The sequence below is a fragment of the Lolium rigidum genome, chromosome 4 (assembly GCF_022539505.1).
Source record: "Lolium rigidum isolate FL_2022 chromosome 4, APGP_CSIRO_Lrig_0.1, whole genome shotgun sequence".
NCBI lineage: Eukaryota > Viridiplantae > Streptophyta > Magnoliopsida > Poales > Poaceae > Lolium > Lolium rigidum.
The window spans coordinates 99,009,799-99,028,819 of NC_061511.1; the positions used below are offsets into that span (position 1 = coordinate 99,009,799).

At 46.4% G+C, this 19,021-nt stretch overlaps 2 protein-coding genes across 3 annotated transcripts; one reads left to right on the forward strand and one right to left on the reverse strand.

The window, feature by feature from the left end:
• Window positions 1–6,666: 6,666 nt before the first annotated feature.
• On the forward strand, window positions 6,667–10,219 carry LOC124649933 (auxin transporter-like protein 3). Its single transcript, XM_047189503.1, has 4 exons — window positions 6,667–7,044; window positions 7,142–7,536; window positions 8,484–8,949; window positions 9,857–10,219. The coding sequence occupies exons 1-4, from the start codon at window positions 6,667–6,669 to the stop codon at window positions 10,217–10,219; spliced, it is 1,602 nt and encodes a 533-aa protein (XP_047045459.1).
• On the reverse strand, window positions 8,833–18,389 carry LOC124649932. Of its 2 annotated transcripts, XM_047189500.1 has the most exons (4): window positions 16,190–18,389; window positions 14,671–14,951; window positions 14,470–14,567; window positions 8,833–8,957 (listed from the first exon to the last, which is right to left on the reverse strand). In XM_047189500.1, the coding sequence occupies exon 1, from the start codon at window positions 18,176–18,178 to the stop codon at window positions 16,217–16,219; it is 1,962 nt and encodes a 653-aa protein (XP_047045456.1). In that variant the 5' UTR covers window positions 18,179–18,389; the 3' UTR covers window positions 8,833–8,957; window positions 14,470–14,567; window positions 14,671–14,951; window positions 16,190–16,216. The 2 variants fall into 2 exon arrangements, with proteins under 2 accessions (XP_047045456.1, XP_047045455.1); XM_047189499.1 differs by lacking the exon at window positions 8,833–8,957 and having other exon boundaries at window positions 14,238–14,567.
• Window positions 18,390–19,021: the final 632 nt, after the last annotated feature.

Sequence of the window (19,021 nt, forward strand, 5' to 3'; positions counted from 1 at the left end):
ATAGTAGTCGAAGTTTGAATCAAAGTCGAGAAAGCAGGGTAAGCGATATAGGAATCAAAAAACTCGAGATATATGTTACTTATGTTGGGGAGAGCATGGGTACCACTGTATGGTTCCACGCGGCAGGAGGTTGGCACTGAATCCTTTTTGCTTAACGACGAAACACGCCGAACAAGCTTCTCCAAATCCTTCACAGAGAGATCTTTGGATAGGCGGTCGACATCTTTCTCGCTAGCATACAGCCACATGAGTAGAATATTAGTAGTGATGATGTAGTTATGATGTAACGATGATGCATCATAGTAGTTATAATAAAGAATTACCGCACTAAAGGATATGATTTTGCTATTCTAAAGTGAATAAACACCATATTTCTAGAGAATTCTTCACTCTTCCTACTTGACTCCTACAGGTTTCTCCTTTTACTAGTGTTTTCCAACCTAAGGTCGCAACATTTGCTCTGATACTAGCTGCAGTGACCCAGCATACCACTTCATGTTGTAGTATACAAGTCGTTGATATGATCTTCATGAAGGAACCTCTTCACAAATATCACATCCCTCAGAGTGGTACAACAGAAACATTGCAGGTCATAACACTCGAAATTATATTACAATCATGATCTTAACAAGTTGGTATTCTCACAGGTCCGATGAGAACACCCTAAGATACTACTGAAGTACTATTACAACTTGACATAAAGATTAACTGAGCTCAGCAACTTATTAAGGTAAACTACTACGCTGCTCGGCTCTATGATAACTAGGGTAAGATACTATTCTTCCGCCTCATTGTTGTCAGGTCTAGCAAGGGTGTCGAAAGAAAGTGAGTACAGAGGTACTCAGCAAGTTCAAAAGAGAAAATGTGTTTGATGCACTAGCTACGACCATTGATTAGAAAATCTCAGGTCAATGCCTGTTTCGAAAACATTTCTTCAAAAGGTTGATTTTATTCTGAAAACTTTGCCCGCTAGTCTTCACAGGTTGAACAAAACTTCACGGAGTTCCTTTCCTGCCGCGTTCGTAGTTCCCTTACCGGAATAGGGAGTGACATCCACAATTTGATACACTCTGCAGAGGTGCGTTACTTTTCCCATAAGAGAACTAATCCTTGATACCAACCGGGACGCGTTTCTCGTCCACACTTCCTTGGTGTGGGGCTAGGTGTAAGATCCAAGCCAATCACTGCCTTCTCCGTGACCTTGCATACCCACCCTTTTGTCCATCTGTACATCCCCGGTAGACATCTTCCGATCATACGGCTTTACCCCCGATGTACTATGGACAATCCCTCATAGATAGTAGAGCCTCTCATCCACACAGATGGGAATTTTAAAGGATTTCCCAACCTAGTGCGGTGTTATCCCCAAAACCGAGCCAGACCCTATCAAGTCCATTGATATGCAAGAGGGGAAAGATACATCTGACTTCCCCATAGCCATTATAGATCTCATGGTTAACGCGAATTGTACGGCGCTAGAATCACTAGACGGCAATGGTGATTAGTCCTAGATTAATAGAACCCTTGCAATGGAACCTCCACCATATCAACACATACCATGGTTCCATTGGCCACCACATAGTCATATTCATAATTGGAAAAGTAACATGTAATTTTCAATGCAGGAATGATAAGTATAGTACTTTTGCGTGTAAATTGATATAAAATAATCAAGATGACATGACCAAGGGTGAACTTGCCTGGTGACTGCGAGATAATGCAGTTCGATGTATTGGATGGAACCCGGACCTTGGGTTCTGTAAAGAAGCATCATTGTCCCGTAAACACAATGTTATAAGATCCAAATGATGCATGCATGTGTGCATTATTTTATGTTGAATCCCTTACCCCCGGATTTAAGATTTAGGGTTGAGTTAAGTATTTGTGCCTTTGGCAGTAATTTATGAAGTCTTTAAATCCTTTAACATTGTTTCCTTTTCTAACTAGGAAAGAATTAAAAAGTAATTGATATTTTCCTTTGGAAAATATTTATTTCAAATTAAGAATTTGAAAAGTAAAGTTTTTCCCATTTTTGGAAATATCAAGGAATTTTGAATTATTAAGATATTTCCCTTTTTGGAAAATCTTAATCTTTAAAAGAAAAGACTTGGAATAATAGAATTCCTTTTTAAAACATTTAAATAAAAATTATTTGAATTCATTCGGAATTTTCCTTGATTTTTAAATCCAACGAAAATTTAAAATTTAAAATTCCAAGTTGATATTTAAATTCAAAAATTTCCAAATTTGAAATTTTGTAGTAAATTATATTTCTTATTTTATTCTTGTTAAGAATAATTTCTTATTCATTAAACCTATTTTCTTGGATTTTTAGTGGTATTTTCATTATTTAATACTCCCTCCGTTCCTATATATAAGCCATATAGTTTTTTGGGAAAAATTCCAGAATATAAGGTTTATTGCCTTACCCTACTTGTATGGACAATATTTTTGGAGATTTGATTAGGTTTACTTATCTTATGCAAAGTTCTCTATTAGCTCACGGTAATTACTTACGGTTAACCCTAGCCAAACAAGGCGTAATTTTTCCTAAATATGTGTTTCTTAATTTCCGTGCCAGAAATTATATGGCTTATATTTAGGACCGGAGGGAATATTTGGTAGAATTTACAGATTAATTAAAAATAGAAAAGGACTAAAATGCCCCTCTCTCTGGCCTAGTTGGGCCAGCCCAAGTAAACGGCCCATTTGGACAACCCATGTAGGCCTGTCCAAAACGGTGCAGTGGGCACCGAACCGCTTCGGCCCACCCCCACTCTCTCACTCGTCTCTCTCGCGAAACCCTAACCCTACCGTGGCGATTCGCGTGGCGATCGTATCACCGCCATGGTCGCCGCCGTGCTCCGGCCGCCTCCGGCCGTACTAGGGCACGCCGTGGTGCTCAATCGACGCAGCGTGCGATGGTGCACCTTCTCATCCGCGTCGATCTGACCTATCCTTCCTCGACGGTTCTCGCGCGTGCTCGCCTCTCGCAGACGCCGATGGATCCGTGGCGATCTCCGTCGACCTGCGCCACCTCGCCACGCCTGGACGCTCGACGCCTCCCACGCTGGCGGTGCGTGGTTTGGCACGGCTTGGCTGCGGTCTGGCGCCGCCGTGGCTGGCCGTGCCACCGTGCTGCCATTGTTGCCTCCACGTTCTATGCTAGGTAATCCTTCCTCTGCTACTGCTACCTCTTCTACTCCCTCTACTCCTTCCTCTCCTTCTCGATCTGTGCCTACTGCCTCCCTAGCGTATGCTGCCGATGTTGTGCTGTTGTTCTTGTTGTGCTATTGTGCTTGATGTGCTCTACGCCTAAGCCTACTGATGCCATGATCTAGCCTAATCATGCATACTGGTGCTTTAATTATGCCTATGTAGTTCTTACTGGTACCCTGGACTCACTCTATCCTATCTATTCATGCCCTGGTGCTATTGCTATGCTTACTGGCTCACTGTGCTAGGCCTATTCTATTTGTTCATGTCCTTGTGCTGTGCAAATTCTTGTTAATGGCCTTCTGTTGATCTAGGTTAGCACTACTGACACTTGTGGTGTCAGTGATGCTCACCTGTGTCATGTGTTTGCTTCAGTTGATCCAATTCTTGGATCACTGCATGCATGTGATGCTCTGCTATGCCTAGGCTTGATCTAATTGATCCATTTGTTCAATCAAATGCTAGTGGCTAGTTATTGGTTGAATCCTTGCTATATGAATGGCTTGTGCTAGCTTCTGTTGTCACTTATACTTGCTAATGATGCTCAAGTGTCTGTGTATGTGTTGTTGTTGCTGTCCATAGCTCATTGGACATAATCCAATGGCTAGGATGCAATGGTGCATGATGTTGTTGCCTCTCAGTGATGCTATTGCATTATTCATGCATGGATTACTGTATCTGTGTACTTGGGTGGATTATTTATGGATGAACTGCTTATGCAGTGTTGATTAAATGCATTGTTGTGCATGATTTGATATTTCCATGATCAATTTGGAAATAAATAAAGTCTGAATCCATTTCTGGATAGTGATGACTTATAATCTTGGCTTAAATGGATGGATTTGTGGTTGATGTGACCACAATAGCATTGCTGTTGTTTGGTTGCTCACACAGCTTATCTAGTTCTTGTTGGCTACTCATCTCTGCTTGCACAGTAGGGTATCATACATGTTATGAATGCCACTATGCTTGCCTGTGAAGAAATCTAGGGTTTAACTGATGGTTTAGTGGCTAGGATCTCACTAGGTAGTTATTGGTAGCTTCTAGTTCCTGTAAATCCTCTACTGGTGCTATCTGTGCATTTATCCTTGCTTGTTTGCACATATGTGCATCTATCCTTGCTTATTTGCACATGAATAGTGTCTGGATGGTTTTGGGATCTAGCTGCTCCTTTTCTGCCAGTGATTCTTGGTCAACACCAAGTGATGACAACCCCATGAGTATCTGCTCATCTCATGCCTTGTGTCATGCAGTAATTATGGATTGGATCCACTGGATCTCTCCAGGTACTTGGTATACCTTGTTCCAGCTCCTAGATAGCTATGCTCAGCTGTTGTTGAGATGTTGCTTGGTAGTCTTGGTTACTTGCCATGCTCCTCCTAGCTCCTGATGATCTTGGTTAAGTTCTCATCTTCCTACTGGTTTTGGTTGGTGGATTTTGGATGGATAAATGATTTCAGTGGTTGGTTTTGCTGTTCTTGAGCAAGAACAAGATGAACTATGCATTGTTTCTTGTTGTTGCTGGTTGAATGGTTATCTGGTCGACTTGTGAACTGTTTCTAGGGTTTCTACCCTTTTATACTGGCTGGGTTCATCTCTGGCTGTGACACACAAGCCTGGCATGCTTGGTGACTAAGCCTGGCCTTGGTTTGATGTTGGATGCATAGCAGCTCAATGAGCTGTGGTTTCCCTTTGGTGAAACTTGAGCCCCTGTGTGGCTCAGGTTTGGTCTGCTGGAGCCTAGCTTGGTTCTGGCCAAGTTTTTGGACACTGCCAAGGGCCTGTTTGGTGTGGCTTTTTTTGGCTTTTGGCTTTGGCAAAAGCCACCAAAAGCACCTAAATAGGTGCTTTTTTTGGCTTTTGGATTTTGGAAGCCAAAAGAATAGGATCTTTGTTTTTGGCTTCCAAAATCCAAAAGCCAAAAAAAGCACCTATTTAGGTGCTTTTGGTGGCTTTTGCCAAAGCCAAAAGCCAAAAAAAGCCACACCAAACAGGCCCCAAGTGTCCTTGACACTTGGTTTTACCCCTGGCTAGTACTTCACTTGATTTAACCCCTCTGCCTAGTTCTTCTTTCCATTTTGCAGGTTTCAAAGCAGGACATGATCAAGGACAAAGCATTACAAGACATTTAGTTTAGGATTTTAGTATAGATTCAAATTTATGTAATCTTCATTTTATTTTGTTTATTATTCATCCAATTCTTGTATGATGAATATTGTAAAGACATTGTATGTGTGTGTATGATCAATAAAGCTCAAATTTTCCTTATGAGATCATTTGTAATTGTATCACTAACTTATGATTTATTTGTGTGTATGAATATTGTGATTTGAATTATGTAAAATATAATTTGATTTATAATATGATTTGACTTATGATGTCTTTTGGTTTTATGAATTCATAATTCCTTTATATATACTACCTCCATCCCAAGGCTTAAGGCCTATATTTTTTTTAGAAAGTCAAACTATGTTAAGTTTGACTAAGTTTTTATAAAAAAAAATATTAACATGTGAAATACAAAATTAATATTATTAGATAGATAATAAAATATATTTTCATGTACTATCTACAAAATATCATATTTGTTGATAGATTATTCTAAAATTTTAGTCAAACTTTACTGACTTTGACTTTTCCAAAAAAATATAAGCCTTAAGCCTTAGGATGGAGGTAGTATTGTTTACCTTTTTCTTCTTTTGTTTTAAATTCAATATGACTTGTTAATTAAAAATCATCTCCCAAAATCAATGAGTTACAAAAAAGATCATGTCAAAATTCTAAACCTCACATTGCCTAACCCTAATTGCAACGAGAGAGAACCTCGATCCCTCTTACGTTATAATGCAATAAGGCGCGAAAATTTCCCTCATTCAGCAATGAAATGCACATCCTAATTCTAAAGATACCCTTCGATGTTCCTATGTTCTGGGTTATTACAGGCTGAGGGCCGAACGGCCCCATATTATGTTTAGCGCGGGAGCCCTTCATATGGGATAAAAATCGGCATCGCCGGGTCCATACCGGGACGAGTGGAGATGCTCTTATGTATGGGTATATAGAGAGAGGAAATGTGGTTGTAAAAGTACTGCAGAGAGATCAATAAACAAAGCTCATCCATATGTGTCCCGTATCAATTATCTTTTGCGCATGTGTGATTGATCTGTCTATACGTTTACTTTAACCGTGTGGTCTTGCTCTATGCCATTGCATCGGACTCGCCAGGAAAGGCTGTGGGGTTTATTTTTGCTTATGCCTGAGCGAGCTGCTGGAGTGCGGCCTCCTCTGCATATATACACATGACCTCTCCCTTCGGCCCGCACACTCCAGCCTCACTCACTGCTATAAACCAAAGGGTAGCTAGGCAGATAGCTAAAGGTACCTCCTCTGTAAGCAGAGAAGCTCATCAAGATCAGTACCAAGCACGTACCGAACTAGAGCAAATCAAGGATGGCGTCCGAGACGGTGGCCGGGAGCGTATTAGCCGACGAGAAGGGGCCATCCGGCCTGAGGCGTTACCAGGCGGGTGCCGAGGAGGAGGAGGAGCACGCCGGCGAGGGCGGCGGCAAGTCCCGGCTGTCCGGGCTGCTCTGGCACGGCGGGTCGGCGTACGACGCTTGGTTCAGCTGTGCGTCGAACCAGGTGGCCCAGGTGCTCCTGACGCTCCCCTACTCCTTCGCGCAGCTGGGCATGGTGAGCGGCATCCTGTTCCAGCTCTTCTACGGCCTCCTGGGCAGCTGGACCGCCTACCTCATCAGTATCCTCTACCTGGAGTACCGCACCCGCAGGGAGAAGGACAAGGTGGACTTCCGCAACCACGTCATCCAGGTACGTCCATGTCTTCTATTGCTGCTTGCGTTCATTCTTCATAGCTTCCATCTCTCCGACGACGGACTGACGAATGATGCATCGATCGTTGCTGCAGTGGTTCGAGGTGCTGGACGGGCTGCTGGGCAGGCACTGGAGGAACGTGGGTCTGGCCTTCAACTGCACCTTCCTGCTCTTCGGCTCCGTGATCCAGCTCATCGGCTGCGCCAGCAACATCTACTACGTGAACGACCACCTGGACAAGCGGACGTGGACCTACATCTTCGGCGCCTGCTGCGCCACCACCGTCTTCATCCCCTCCTTCCACAACTACCGCGTCTGGTCCTTCCTCGGCCTCCTCATGACCACCTACACCGCCTGGTACATCGCCGTCGCCTCCCTCATGCACGGCCAGGTCGAGGGCGTCAAGCACTCCGGCCCCACCACCATCATGCTCTACTTCACCGGGGCTACCAACATTCTATACACCTTCGGGGGCCACGCTGTCACCGTGTAAGCCGACACCACTCCACTCCATCCGTCGTCTACTTGCTTACTTTTTCCTACTTATAAACTAGTTAATCTGTTTTTTCTTAAAAAAATGTTCTTTTTTAAATTTAAATAAACCTGGTTGATTAGCTCTAGTGTATAGACAAGGGCCGGTACAGTGCAACGGTAACTGGTCACGGGGCGTGCACGCTGCCCAGCTTTGGGTAAAAAGAGGCCATCTCACGTGCAACGGGAATGTCCCTCTGTCGTAGTGCACCCTGAATTAGAAATGCCTGCTCGGTGCCCAACTGCATACATGCATATCCTAAGAACATACACGTGCTACCCATCATACTGCATCGATCTAGCACAAATGCTCATCAGCTCATGCATTGTAGAGCTAGGATTCATCTGGTGGTGTACGTAGTAGCTTGTAGATTTAGCAGAGGATTAGTCGTCCGCAATTATTTTTTTCCAAAGCGTGTGTACCCTTTGGGACAGGGCATCAGTCATCAGCAAAGAGACATACTATACTGTTTCAGAGTCCAGTGCAAAGCAGAATATTAAAACTAGTGGTACTGCAAAGTGCTCAACCTTTGATGCCTTATTTTCCACATCTACATGCATCCACCTCTTGCTGCTTTTTCCTTCCAACAAAGAAAAGACCGTTGCATGCATCACCTAGGCGTAGGCGTACTGCAGGTGGGGCCGTACGTGGGCCGCCCATGGCCCATCGATACCTTGGTCCTGCGACCCGTTTCCATGCGCATGCCACCTTGTCATGCCAAAGCCCAACAACGTCCATCTCCATCGATCTTGCTTTGTTGTTCGTGTCGCGGAACAATGACGACAAAGCCACAGTGCAAGTTTTTTTCCTTTGTCCTGCGGATAATCGCTAGTGGAAGTTGCGCAAATCTTAGAGCAAAAAATGTGACCCGACCCAATTAACGTATGTGTCTGTGTAATTGCAGGGAGGTGATGCACGCGATGTGGCGGCCGCAGAAGTTCAAGGCCATCTACCTGCTGGCCACCCTGTACGTGCTCACCCTGACGCTGCCGTCGGCGTCGGCGGCGTACTGGGCCTTCGGCGACCAGCTGCTCACGCACTCTAACGCGCTCTCCCTGCTCCCGAGGGACGCCTGGCGCGACGCCGCCGTGGTGCTAATGCTGATCCACCAGTTCATCACCTTCGGCTTCGCATGCACCCCGCTCTACTTCGTCTGGGAGAAGCTCATCGGACTCCATGACTGCCGCAGCCTCTGCAAGCGCGCCGCTGCGAGGCTCCCCGTCGTCGTCCCCATCTGGTTCCTCGCCATCATCTTCCCCTTCTTCGGGCCAATCAACTCCGCGGTGGGATCGCTCCTCGTCAGCTTCACCGTCTACATCATCCCCGCCATGGCGCACATGTGCACCTTCAGATCACCACAGTCCCGAGAGGTACGCACCTGCAAACAATCTGCATCAGGGCTTGATCTACCTCTACGCACATAGATTGATCGACCAAGCAAATGACACTGTGATCCACATTCATGCATGGGTTATTTTTGTTTGTGCATGCTGCAAACTAGTTGGGTCCATGACTAGTAGAGCTGCAACAAAAGCAGCACTGTTCAGGCAGCTAGCTAGCTAATCACCATTGTCGCAGATGATGTTGCCAGCTAACACTGGCGAATCTGGTTGTGCACAGTGCAAACACTAGAGGTCCATGACCGATCACTCATGGAAACCTGCAGGCTCTTTCACAAGGCGGCAGATGCATGCATCTCTGACGTTTGTGTCTGATATGTTCCACATATGCTACAAAAACATTCCATAGAAAGAACAAATATATTGATTTGAGCACCGTATACTCACTCCACTCATCCACTGTACACATGTACTCCTGCTGCTGCACGTTATGTCTCGCTGAATGCAAGACAAACCATGCATCCAGCTAGCTAGCAGTAAAGTGACCGAGTGTCAGGCAATTCCTTTCAAGACAAGCGGCCCTAATAAAAAAGTGCAGACACTACTCACTAGTTGTACCACAAAGTTTGAAAAGAAAAGCTGTGGCCTGTGGGAGGAGGTCGTGCTATTGTATCATCTGCTGTCTCGGAGCCATTGGCATCGATCGATGGAGCAGCAGCATGCGCTAGCTTTGCCGATCCGGACATGATTCTGTCCGGAAACCAATCCTGCCATGTCTCTACAAAGCAACAAACGCAGCAGTAGTAGCAGACTAGAGTAGAGTAGTACACCACTTGAGCACCATCCATAGTAGCAGTACCGTTTATGTCGTCAATATTTTTTCCTGAAACGTATTTTGTCTCTTCTTCTTTCTCTGACGACGAATGCAAATATGCAGAACGCGGTGGAGCGGCCGCCAAAGTTTGCCGGTGGCTGGACCGGGGCGTATGTGATCAACTCCTTCGTGGTCGCGTGGGTGCTCGTGGTGGGCTTCGGGTTCGGCGGATGGGCCAGCATCACCAACTTCGTGCAGCAGGTCAACACCTTCGGCCTCTTCGCCAAGTGCTACCAGTGCCCGCCTCACCCCGCCGTCGCGTCGCCGCTCCTACCACCATCATCCATGGCACCGAGCCCGTCTATGCCCTTTATTTTCAACATGACCGGCATGCTGGCCCCGATGTCTGCCCCATCTCCAGCTCCGGCTCCGCTGCATTTTGCTTTCCCCCACCACCATCACCGGCACCACCGCCACGGTCTGTAAGACCACCCAATAATTCTACCGGTCGGACCGTCAGAGCTCCGTTTCTAGTTAGCTAGTTAATGAGCAGTGTTACTTTGATTAGCTCTAGTTCAATCCATGTTTTTTATCGTTGTGTGTCTTCCTCTACCCCCTAGCTACTTCTTCAAGACAAGATTACTAGTACTATTAGCAGCTAGCCTCAGCTACCGCAGGAAGGGAAAACAATGTAATAGAATGAGAGAGATCATCGTGATTGTGCAAGTTTTCTCTGAATGAATGCAAGTTTTTCTTACTGCTTATCGCTTCGTGAAGGACTGTGCCACTGTGGTGCTCTTCGCGGCCAGAAAGAGCATGGAACAGTTTGAAAGCGTTTGACCATTGCCGCAGAATGCCACATTGAATGTAGCATAATCTTTAGCACCACATGTATCTACAGGTGACGTTTCTCTTCAATTTACTAACTTCGTGATGAGTTTGGATCATTGCATGTAACAAATGTTGCTTACATGATGCATCTCATTATATACATGTTGGAGAAGACTCTCTTTTGTTTTGTAAGACGGAGAAACTGATCTTGAGTTTACAGAAGAGAGCAACCACTTGTGAGATAGTTTTCCTTTAAGAATTTGCAATGCTCCAACTAAATTTGTGATCCACTGAACTATAGTTGGATGGATATCATGTTTTTTTATATGTCAGAACCCGAGATCAGAGTTGTACAAATTCATCTAAATGATCAACGATAAACCAAGATTCCCGACGGCACTTTTAAACTGCAGCCACCTGGACCGGTCACAGCAGAATCTACTCTCTGAGAGCTCGGAACACTCACTCTAATTATCAAGTAGACTATTTGCATTTATTTCCAGTTAATGTATTATTTCTTTAGGACCTTCTCATGCCTCTCTTTCATTCTGCATCATCATTGGGTTATGCCTACATTTGCTAGAGCCTTCTAAATTGCATATTTCTTTTTTGTGGGATTCTTATCTCAGCCTCGGGGAAGCAGGAAACAAAGTTTTACAGTTGCTCATAGTTCTTTTAATGTTGTTGTCGACGTGTTCATCCTTTTGGCTATGAAAAACATATCAGTTACAGTCAAAAAGAAAAAACATATCAGTTATGTTGAGTATCTTTTCTCCTAGCAATGGCATCTATGAAGTTCGTTTTAGTTCGAATCAAATTTCTTACCTACGTGAGCGTGAGTACTTTAATAAAAAGAGCCAATACTGATCCAGGCCATTTCCCAAATGTATACAATTCCTTAGAGCAATTGATGGATGCCAATTTGTCAGTATCAGACCAACCTTTCCCCCTTCCCTTTCTCCTTCCCCCTTCTTCTTGAGAGCTCCCATCGCCTCTCCGGCTTCTCTCCCCCTCCTCTCCAATGGCTTTGCCGGCCGGAGGCGATGGGGGAGAGGAGGCTGGCCTCCTCTGTATAGCTACCAGTAGGTTTTGTTTTTACCCATGTGGGGAATGGCGAAATGCCCATGGGGATATGGCTGCCGAGGCGTGCGAGCTGTTTCTGGTGGATCGTGGCGGTGGTGTGGCTGCTCGTGGCGCTCCGATGAAGGGAGCCGGAGGCGGGCGGCTGCTGCATCCCTGTCAATAAAGCTTGATTGGAGCTCTCTAGATCAAGGCGAAGCGGTTGATTTCTTCTCTTCTTCGGGCTACCGCGTTGGTGGAGAAGGGGGTGTCGATCTGCTGCTGGCCTTTGCAGATATGCAGAGCAGGAATAACTGAAGGGAATCTGCGGCAATCTTCCTCTACTCCTAGCTACTTCTTCAAGACAAGATTACTACTGTAGTACTATTCGCCAAAAAAAGGAAGGGAAAACAATGTACTAGAATCAGAGATCCTCGTGTTTGTGCAAAGCTTTCTCTCAATGAATGCACGTTTTTTAACTGCTTATTGCTTCGTGAAGGACTGAAGTGCTCTTTGTGGCCAGAAAGCTCATGAAACAGTTTGAAAACGTTTGACCGTTGCTGCAGAATGCCACATTGAATGTAGCATAATCTTTAGCACCACCTGTATCTAGAGGTGACGTTTCTCTTCAATTTACTAACTTCATGGTGTGTTTGGATCATTGCATGTAACAAATGTTGCTTACATGATGCATCTCATTATATACATGTTGGAGAACTCTTTCTTTTGTTTTGTAAGACAGAGAAACTAATCTTGAGTTTACAGTGCTGAAGAGAGTAACCACTTGTGAGATAGTTTTTCCTTTAAGAGTTTGCAATGTTCCAACTAAACTTGTGATCCACCATCATAGTTGAATGGTTATCATGTTTTTTATGTCATAACCCAAGATCAGACTTGTTCAAATTCATCTAAATGATCAACGATAAACCAAGATTCCCAACGGCACTTTTAAACTGCAGCCACCTGGACAGGTTACAGCAGAATATACTCTCTGAGAGCTCGGAACACTCTCACTCTAATTATCAAGTAGACTATTTGCATTTATTTCCAGTTAATGTATTATTTCTTCAGGACCTTCTCATGCCTCTGTTTCGTTCTGCTTCATCATTGGGTTATGCCTGCATTTGCTAGAGCCTCCTACATTGCATATTTCTTTTTTTGTGGGATTGCTGTCTCAGCCTCGGAGAAGCAGGAAACAAAGTTTTGCAGCTGCTCATAGTTCTTTTAATGTTGTTGTCGACGTGTTCATCCTTTTGGCTATGAAAAACATATCAGTTATGTTGAGTATCTTTTCTCCTGGCAAGGGCATCTATGAAGTTTGTTTTAGTTCGAATCAAATTTATTTCCTACATGAGCGTGACTACTTTAGTAAAAAGAGCCGATACTGATGCCCTTGCCATTTCCCAAATGTAAAAAGAGCAATGGATGGATGCCCATTGTCAGTATCAATGCCAAGTATCTAGTAATTTCTTAAGTTCGATCAAGTTTATATCAACATCCAGAATACCAACCCCATATTATTTTGTATTATAGATATCAAAAAAAAATCATAACCTTAGTCAAACTTCAGACAAGGTTTGACTTTCGAGGAAAAGAAAATATGACTCACGTTTTGGACAACAAAAGATGATGTCACTGTCATAGTTGCTCAATAAGGAAGAGAGGGAGAGAGCCTAGGCCGATCGGTGGCTCTGATACTACTGATGGTCCGATGAGAAGAAGCTCAACTCCGATACAGATCTAGAATAAAATTCAGTAAAGGAATTGCAAGGGAGTAGGTGAAAGATCAAAGCGAAGAATAAAACCTAGGGTTTTGCATAGCTTGGTCTCCCTAGCACCCACGCACGTCTCTTTGCACCGAAGAGTGTGCCCAAGCTTGAATGACAGCATTTAATTGTCTTCTATAGTTTTAAGGCATCACTAACTGATGTTTATTGAAAACTAAAGCTATTTAAGAAAACTAGCTCTCACAGGTGTTGGATCTGGTCAAACCGTTATCGCTCCATCCTGACCTTGCCTCTTGTCGGTGCTCTCCCAGTAGAACTTCTAGCTAACCACAGCAGGCGCAAAAGGGCTAAGAGATGTCTTGTCACAAACCTGGGATGTTCACTAACTCCCTAATCTGTAATAAAATGTGTAAACCTCTTAGGCCTTGTTCGGCACACAGGTTTTTCAGGGATTAGAGTATTTTAGTTGCCTTGGGACAGCACCAAATCACTGCAAACGGCCGCAGAACCGTTCGGCAGGCCGGGTTTCTACCGGTTTTGAAGGTTCTGGCCTCCGTTATTCTTACAAAACCTGCTAATACACGTGTGAATCAAAACGCTCGGCAGTGCTCGCGTTTTTTTCTGGCCAGCATGCTGTACGTTTTGTATGCTCGGATTCCCAGCACAGGCGAAGAAACGTCCAGTCTAACAGGCCCGGGGCCCGAGCGCGCATGTTGACAGTGCCTACGCATGCAAATTAAGCTAGCTGAATCGGTGGCCTAGCTTAGCAATTGCCCGATCCCTGAGTGAACCCCGTGTTTTCACCTAAACCACTAGACATATTACACTCTAATCCTTGCCTACCGAACAAGGCCTTAGGAGGCGTGTAACAAACTCTACCTTTTCAATGAAATGAAATGCAAAGATTCCGTTGCGTTTTCTTGAAGAAGAACTAGTTAACTCAAGACGCAGTGTAGCAGCAACAGGTTCAGAGAGTCAGACTAGGGGCTTGACATAGCATTCAAGCCACTCTGTCTGAAGTTCTGTCCAGGCACATAGTTAGGGCCTAAAAAATTGTGTCAAATTGTCGAACTTCTTGCATTTGCATTGCATGCAAAGAAAGGTTACGAGAACACGCACCTTAGAATCAGCTCATGAGCATTGCATTCCCATGGTTCCCAGAAACACCAAATTCCCAGATAGGCCAAACAAGCCAAACTGACTAGCGTCATCATGCACTATAAATGTAATAGCAATATAGCATGGCACATCAGAGTCGCACTAAGAATAAAAACACACAACAGCAGCACAAAGGTACTCCACCAAGAAGTCTCAGCTTACCCGTAATGGTTTGGCTGCAATGATGCTCCTTCTCCTTGGTGCTGCTGTGGCGGTTGCCACTGCAGCTATGGCCAGTTCAGGCTGCCAAGAAGACACTCGCGTGCTAAACACCACAAGCTATGAATACGTGAAGAAGAATGCGCTGATAGTGCTCCCGTGAAGGACGCGGCCGTGCTCTGCATCTGTAGGTAACTGGGCACCCCGGCATTAAGGACAATATGAGCATGGAGAAGATATTTCTACCTCGCCCAATAGTGCGGCGTCAGCATCCCTAGGAACTTCTGAGATGAAAAACTTGAATTGGTTAATAACCTGCACATGAATTGAGACTGCATGCTGACGGCTGACCCCATCAAATTGCGTGTATGCTCTTCATATGGTGGCAATGCCCTTGTTACTTTGATGGCGAAAGAAGTTATGTTCAGCAACTAGTACTACAAAGACAGCATGTAGACAAAATGCGCATGAAAGAAACAGAGTGCTAGTTCATTTAAACCTCCGGAAACTACATGTGCTACTAGGTTTATTTCTCATAAATGCCATTGTTCATTACTTGAATTAACAAAAGTCAAAAACTATCAACTGAACTGATTAGGCATTCGCTTTAGGACATGAAAGCAGGTCTGACACAAGAATAGGCTGAATGGTAAGGTTGGCTAACATCACCAGCGCAGTTAGCACTGCGAAAACAAATAAGACATCCTGGTCAACTTCTAGTTGGGTGATGTTGGACTACACAAATGTATTACCATTAAAGTGCTGAAATTAATAATAAGTCTATGTTGCAACTCGCAAGAGTATGATATATTGACCAGCTTATGGCTTGTTTGTTTATCCATCATGCTCCTTCGTTGAGCAAAATGACAAAAGAAGACAACATTGCTACAAAAGTATGTGAACCAATTCCTTTGCCATGATTTATAAGATAAGAGTATTGTCTTTGATATTATCTAAATTGACTAGTAAAGATATTCTGGATGACTGAAACCAATCACATATGCAGATTGATCAAAATAATTTAGACCTACTTGTGCAAAACAAGAAATAAGCTCAAGTGCAATTTATAGGACCGCTTTGATATGCATGCACTATCTGCACATCTCACGTCCTACTGAACTGTAGTTTTTATTAGGTTTGCATGCTTCTGGATGTTTTAGTTGAATTATGAGCAATCACAATTTCTTAAGACAAAAAAGGTAAAATTGCATTACACTGAGCAGTGTTAAGTATCAAATGGAAAGGCTGATTGCCCCATTTGCTTGCAATTTGACATCATGTATATAACCATAAATCAAATGAAACAATCATGAGTACAAAAAATTCGATATTTGCAATTTTACAGGTACACAAATAATCTGTTTGCCTCATGATATATATAATTCAATAACACAACCAATCTTTCTGAGACAAACTGATCGCTGATATGCACAACCTACAGAGTGATATACCCCACTAGAACAATCATGAATGATGGAAATACTTCTACAATGATTACAAATTGCGGCAAAAAATTACTAACCAAAGCCAAGTGATCTTGCTGCCAACATTACCTAGAGGCTCTGGACTGGAAAAGCTCGAGCCTCGCCCTAGCTTCTGGCAGTAGTGCCTCAACGCGAACATCCTGCACCATGTAGGTCTGTTTTGATGCCCACAGAAGCACAGCAAGAACCCCCGCCTGCGCAAGCTCCTCACTCTCCGGAACGTGTGAAGCGATGTAACATAGCAGTATGAGCGCCTCGATCTGAACCTCATCGCCAAGGTAGACAAGCTGAACAAGGTGGCGTGCACCACCTTCATCGACAACGGCCTTGCAGTGGCTCACATGTAGGTGGTTGGCCTTGCATGCAAACTTGGTGAGTGCAAGCACAGCTTCCTTTATAACCGGCGGCTCACGCTCGTCGAGCAACAGCACAAGTGGTGCGATCATCCGGGTCTCGCTCGCTGTGAACGTCCGCGCGAGGCAACCAAGAGCTGTGATGCACGGAATGAGGAGTTCATCATAGTCACCCTTGGAGACAATGTGTAGCAGCTGGTCAACAACAGCCTTGGCGGCTGGAGAACTGGGTTTGAAAGCCGACTGCCGCAGTGCAAGGCTGTGCTCAGCAACACGCGCAATTTCCATAATAGCCATGGCTGAGAAGACCTGCATGTCTGTGCCCATACCACCATCGCCTTTCTCAAGGAGCGCGGCGAAGCAAAGCAGCGCACGCGACTCTGTAATGCTCTTGCAGACTCCAAGATGACCTCGTGCGAGCTTCCAGAGAGCTTTAGCCGCCATGGCCTTCAAGTGCGCCTTGAGCTCAGGGTCTTCCACTTCACGAGCACCACGGCCACTAGAGCCACTGGTGCCCAGCTGTGGTCTGAAGGGTGGAATCAATGACCCATTGGTCTTTGTCTTGGCAGCCATGGCAGACTGCACAACCGACTGCATTTGGTTCCTTTTATTAGTGTCTGCTTCATCCTTGGAGACATTAGACACTCTGGGTGGCTCTTCAGGGACAGATACCATGAAGTCGCCGCTGTGGCGTGTGCTGAGCGTCTTGGCAAGAACAACCGAGTGTAGCGATGTCATGGGCGTTGGCGCTGCAGCAGTACTCTTAGAGCTGCTGGAGCCAACGGCGTACCTGCTGTGCTCCTGGATGGTCCCGGACGCGAGGTGGCCGACGAGATAGCGGACGGCATTGTTCTGTGTGAAGAGCTCCTGGCAGGCTTGGCTCCGGTCGGCGAGTGTGGCAATAGCCTCGGCAACAGCGGCCTGCACGCGCATCTGCGGCTCTTTGAGTGCGGCGGTGAAGGCGGAACAAATCCCGGCCTGCACGAGCTTATCAACGCTCTCAGCATCGCAGCCGAGCAGGCCGAGCGCGCGCACGGCAGCCTCCTGCCCGTCGTCGGTGCCCTCCTTGAGCAGCCTGAGCAGCGGCAGTATGCCGTCCTCCTCGATGATGAGCTTGGCGAAGTGCTGGCTGTCTCGGGCGAGCGAGGCGAGGTTCGCGGCGGAGTCCGCCCGGGCGGCGAGGCCCCCGGTGTGCAGCCGCGCGACGTGGTCCCAGATGAGGAAGAGTATGGGCTCGTTCTGCGCGATGTTGGGGAGCCCCCGCAGGTCCCCGTCGCCGTCGCCGTCCCCGTCGGCGCCGCCGTGGGGCGAGGAGATGCGGAGCAGCCAGGCGACGTCCTCGAGCGCGGTGTCGAGGAGCGCGGCGGTGCGCGGGAACCCGGCGGCCGGGCTGAGCGTGAAGAGCCTGCGGAGGCGCGGGTGGCCGTGCGCGCAGCGGGCCGCGAGCGCGGAGGCCTTGGCGAGGGCCTGCGCGGCCCCGGCCATGATCCGAGCGGCGGGGCGGTCGTAGAGGTCGGCGCGCGCCGCCTGGCGGAGCAGCGCGGCGAGCTTGTCGGCGCGTGACTTGAGGTCGGTGCACTCGGCCCGGAAGCAGCGCGCGGCGCCGCACTGCTTGGCGACCTCGTCAGCCAGCTGGATGGGCCGCGCCAGCATCGCCTGCACGCCCTCCCCCATCCTCCTCCTCCCCTCCCTTGCTCTTGGTCCCTTGGCTTGGAACCGCTTCCTCCTCGTCGGCGGTTACGGGTAGAATCGCCGGGAAGCAAGCGGCGGTGGGTCGATCTCCGCCTTGTCGCCGAGAATTTGGGGAAAATTTTGAGAGGTGGGGTTTTGCTTGATATTTCTGGTGGTGCGCCTAGGGGCGGGTGGGTAGGTTTTGGTGCTCCGACTGGTCGCACTCGCACCATTAGCACTGGGGGAGGGGAAGGCTGCGGTTGGACCGTGTGGTCAACGCGTGAGGCCTGCTCACCCGGGCTGTAGGTGGGCCCTTGCTGCCAGCGATAGATTTGTCTTGGCGTTTACGTCCCGTTCCGCTCCGCCGTGCTTTCACCAGATGCCCAATCGCCCCGTTCCGGGTAAGAGCATCTTCAATCCCCATCAAATCCATTGTTTGGGGACCTTCTCTTCTTCGCTTCTTCCAACGTCCCCAAATGATGTATGGGGGAGCATTTGTGAGTCTTCACGAAGCAACGATAATCAAGTAAGGCATTCCTTGCTTGAGTGGACTAGCAAGGCCATACATTTGCCTTGCGCATCCCGCTTGATCTTGATGATAGCTCTTCAAGCTCCACTCAAGCCGGAATGCCTTACTTGATCATCGTTGCTTCGTGAAAACTCACAAATGCTCCCCCATACATCATGATGGGAATCCTTTTACCGGTCTCAAGGTGGTTGATGGGAGACCGGATTATAGGATAGATAGCCGCACTATTAAGAGGGGCTTTCGGTTGGGTAACTTGATCGCATCGTCTTAGGGAGCTCAATCATTTGCATACTTTGCATATCCCTATTGCTTCTTGG

Coding starts and splice junctions, on each gene's coding strand:
- LOC124649933 (XM_047189503.1), top strand. CDS start 6,667: ATGGCGTCCGAGACGGTGGCCGGGAGCGTATTAGCCGACGAGAAGGGG. Junction 7,045..7,141: donor TCCGCAACCACGTCATCCAG/GTACGTCCATGT, acceptor TCGTTGCTGCAG/TGGTTCGAGGTGCTGGACGG. Junction 7,537..8,483: donor GGGGGCCACGCTGTCACCGT/GTAAGCCGACAC, acceptor GTGTAATTGCAG/GGAGGTGATGCACGCGATGT.
- LOC124649932 (XM_047189500.1), bottom strand. CDS start 18,178: ATGGGGGAGGGCGTGCAGGCGATGCTGGCGCGGCCCATCCAGCTGGCT.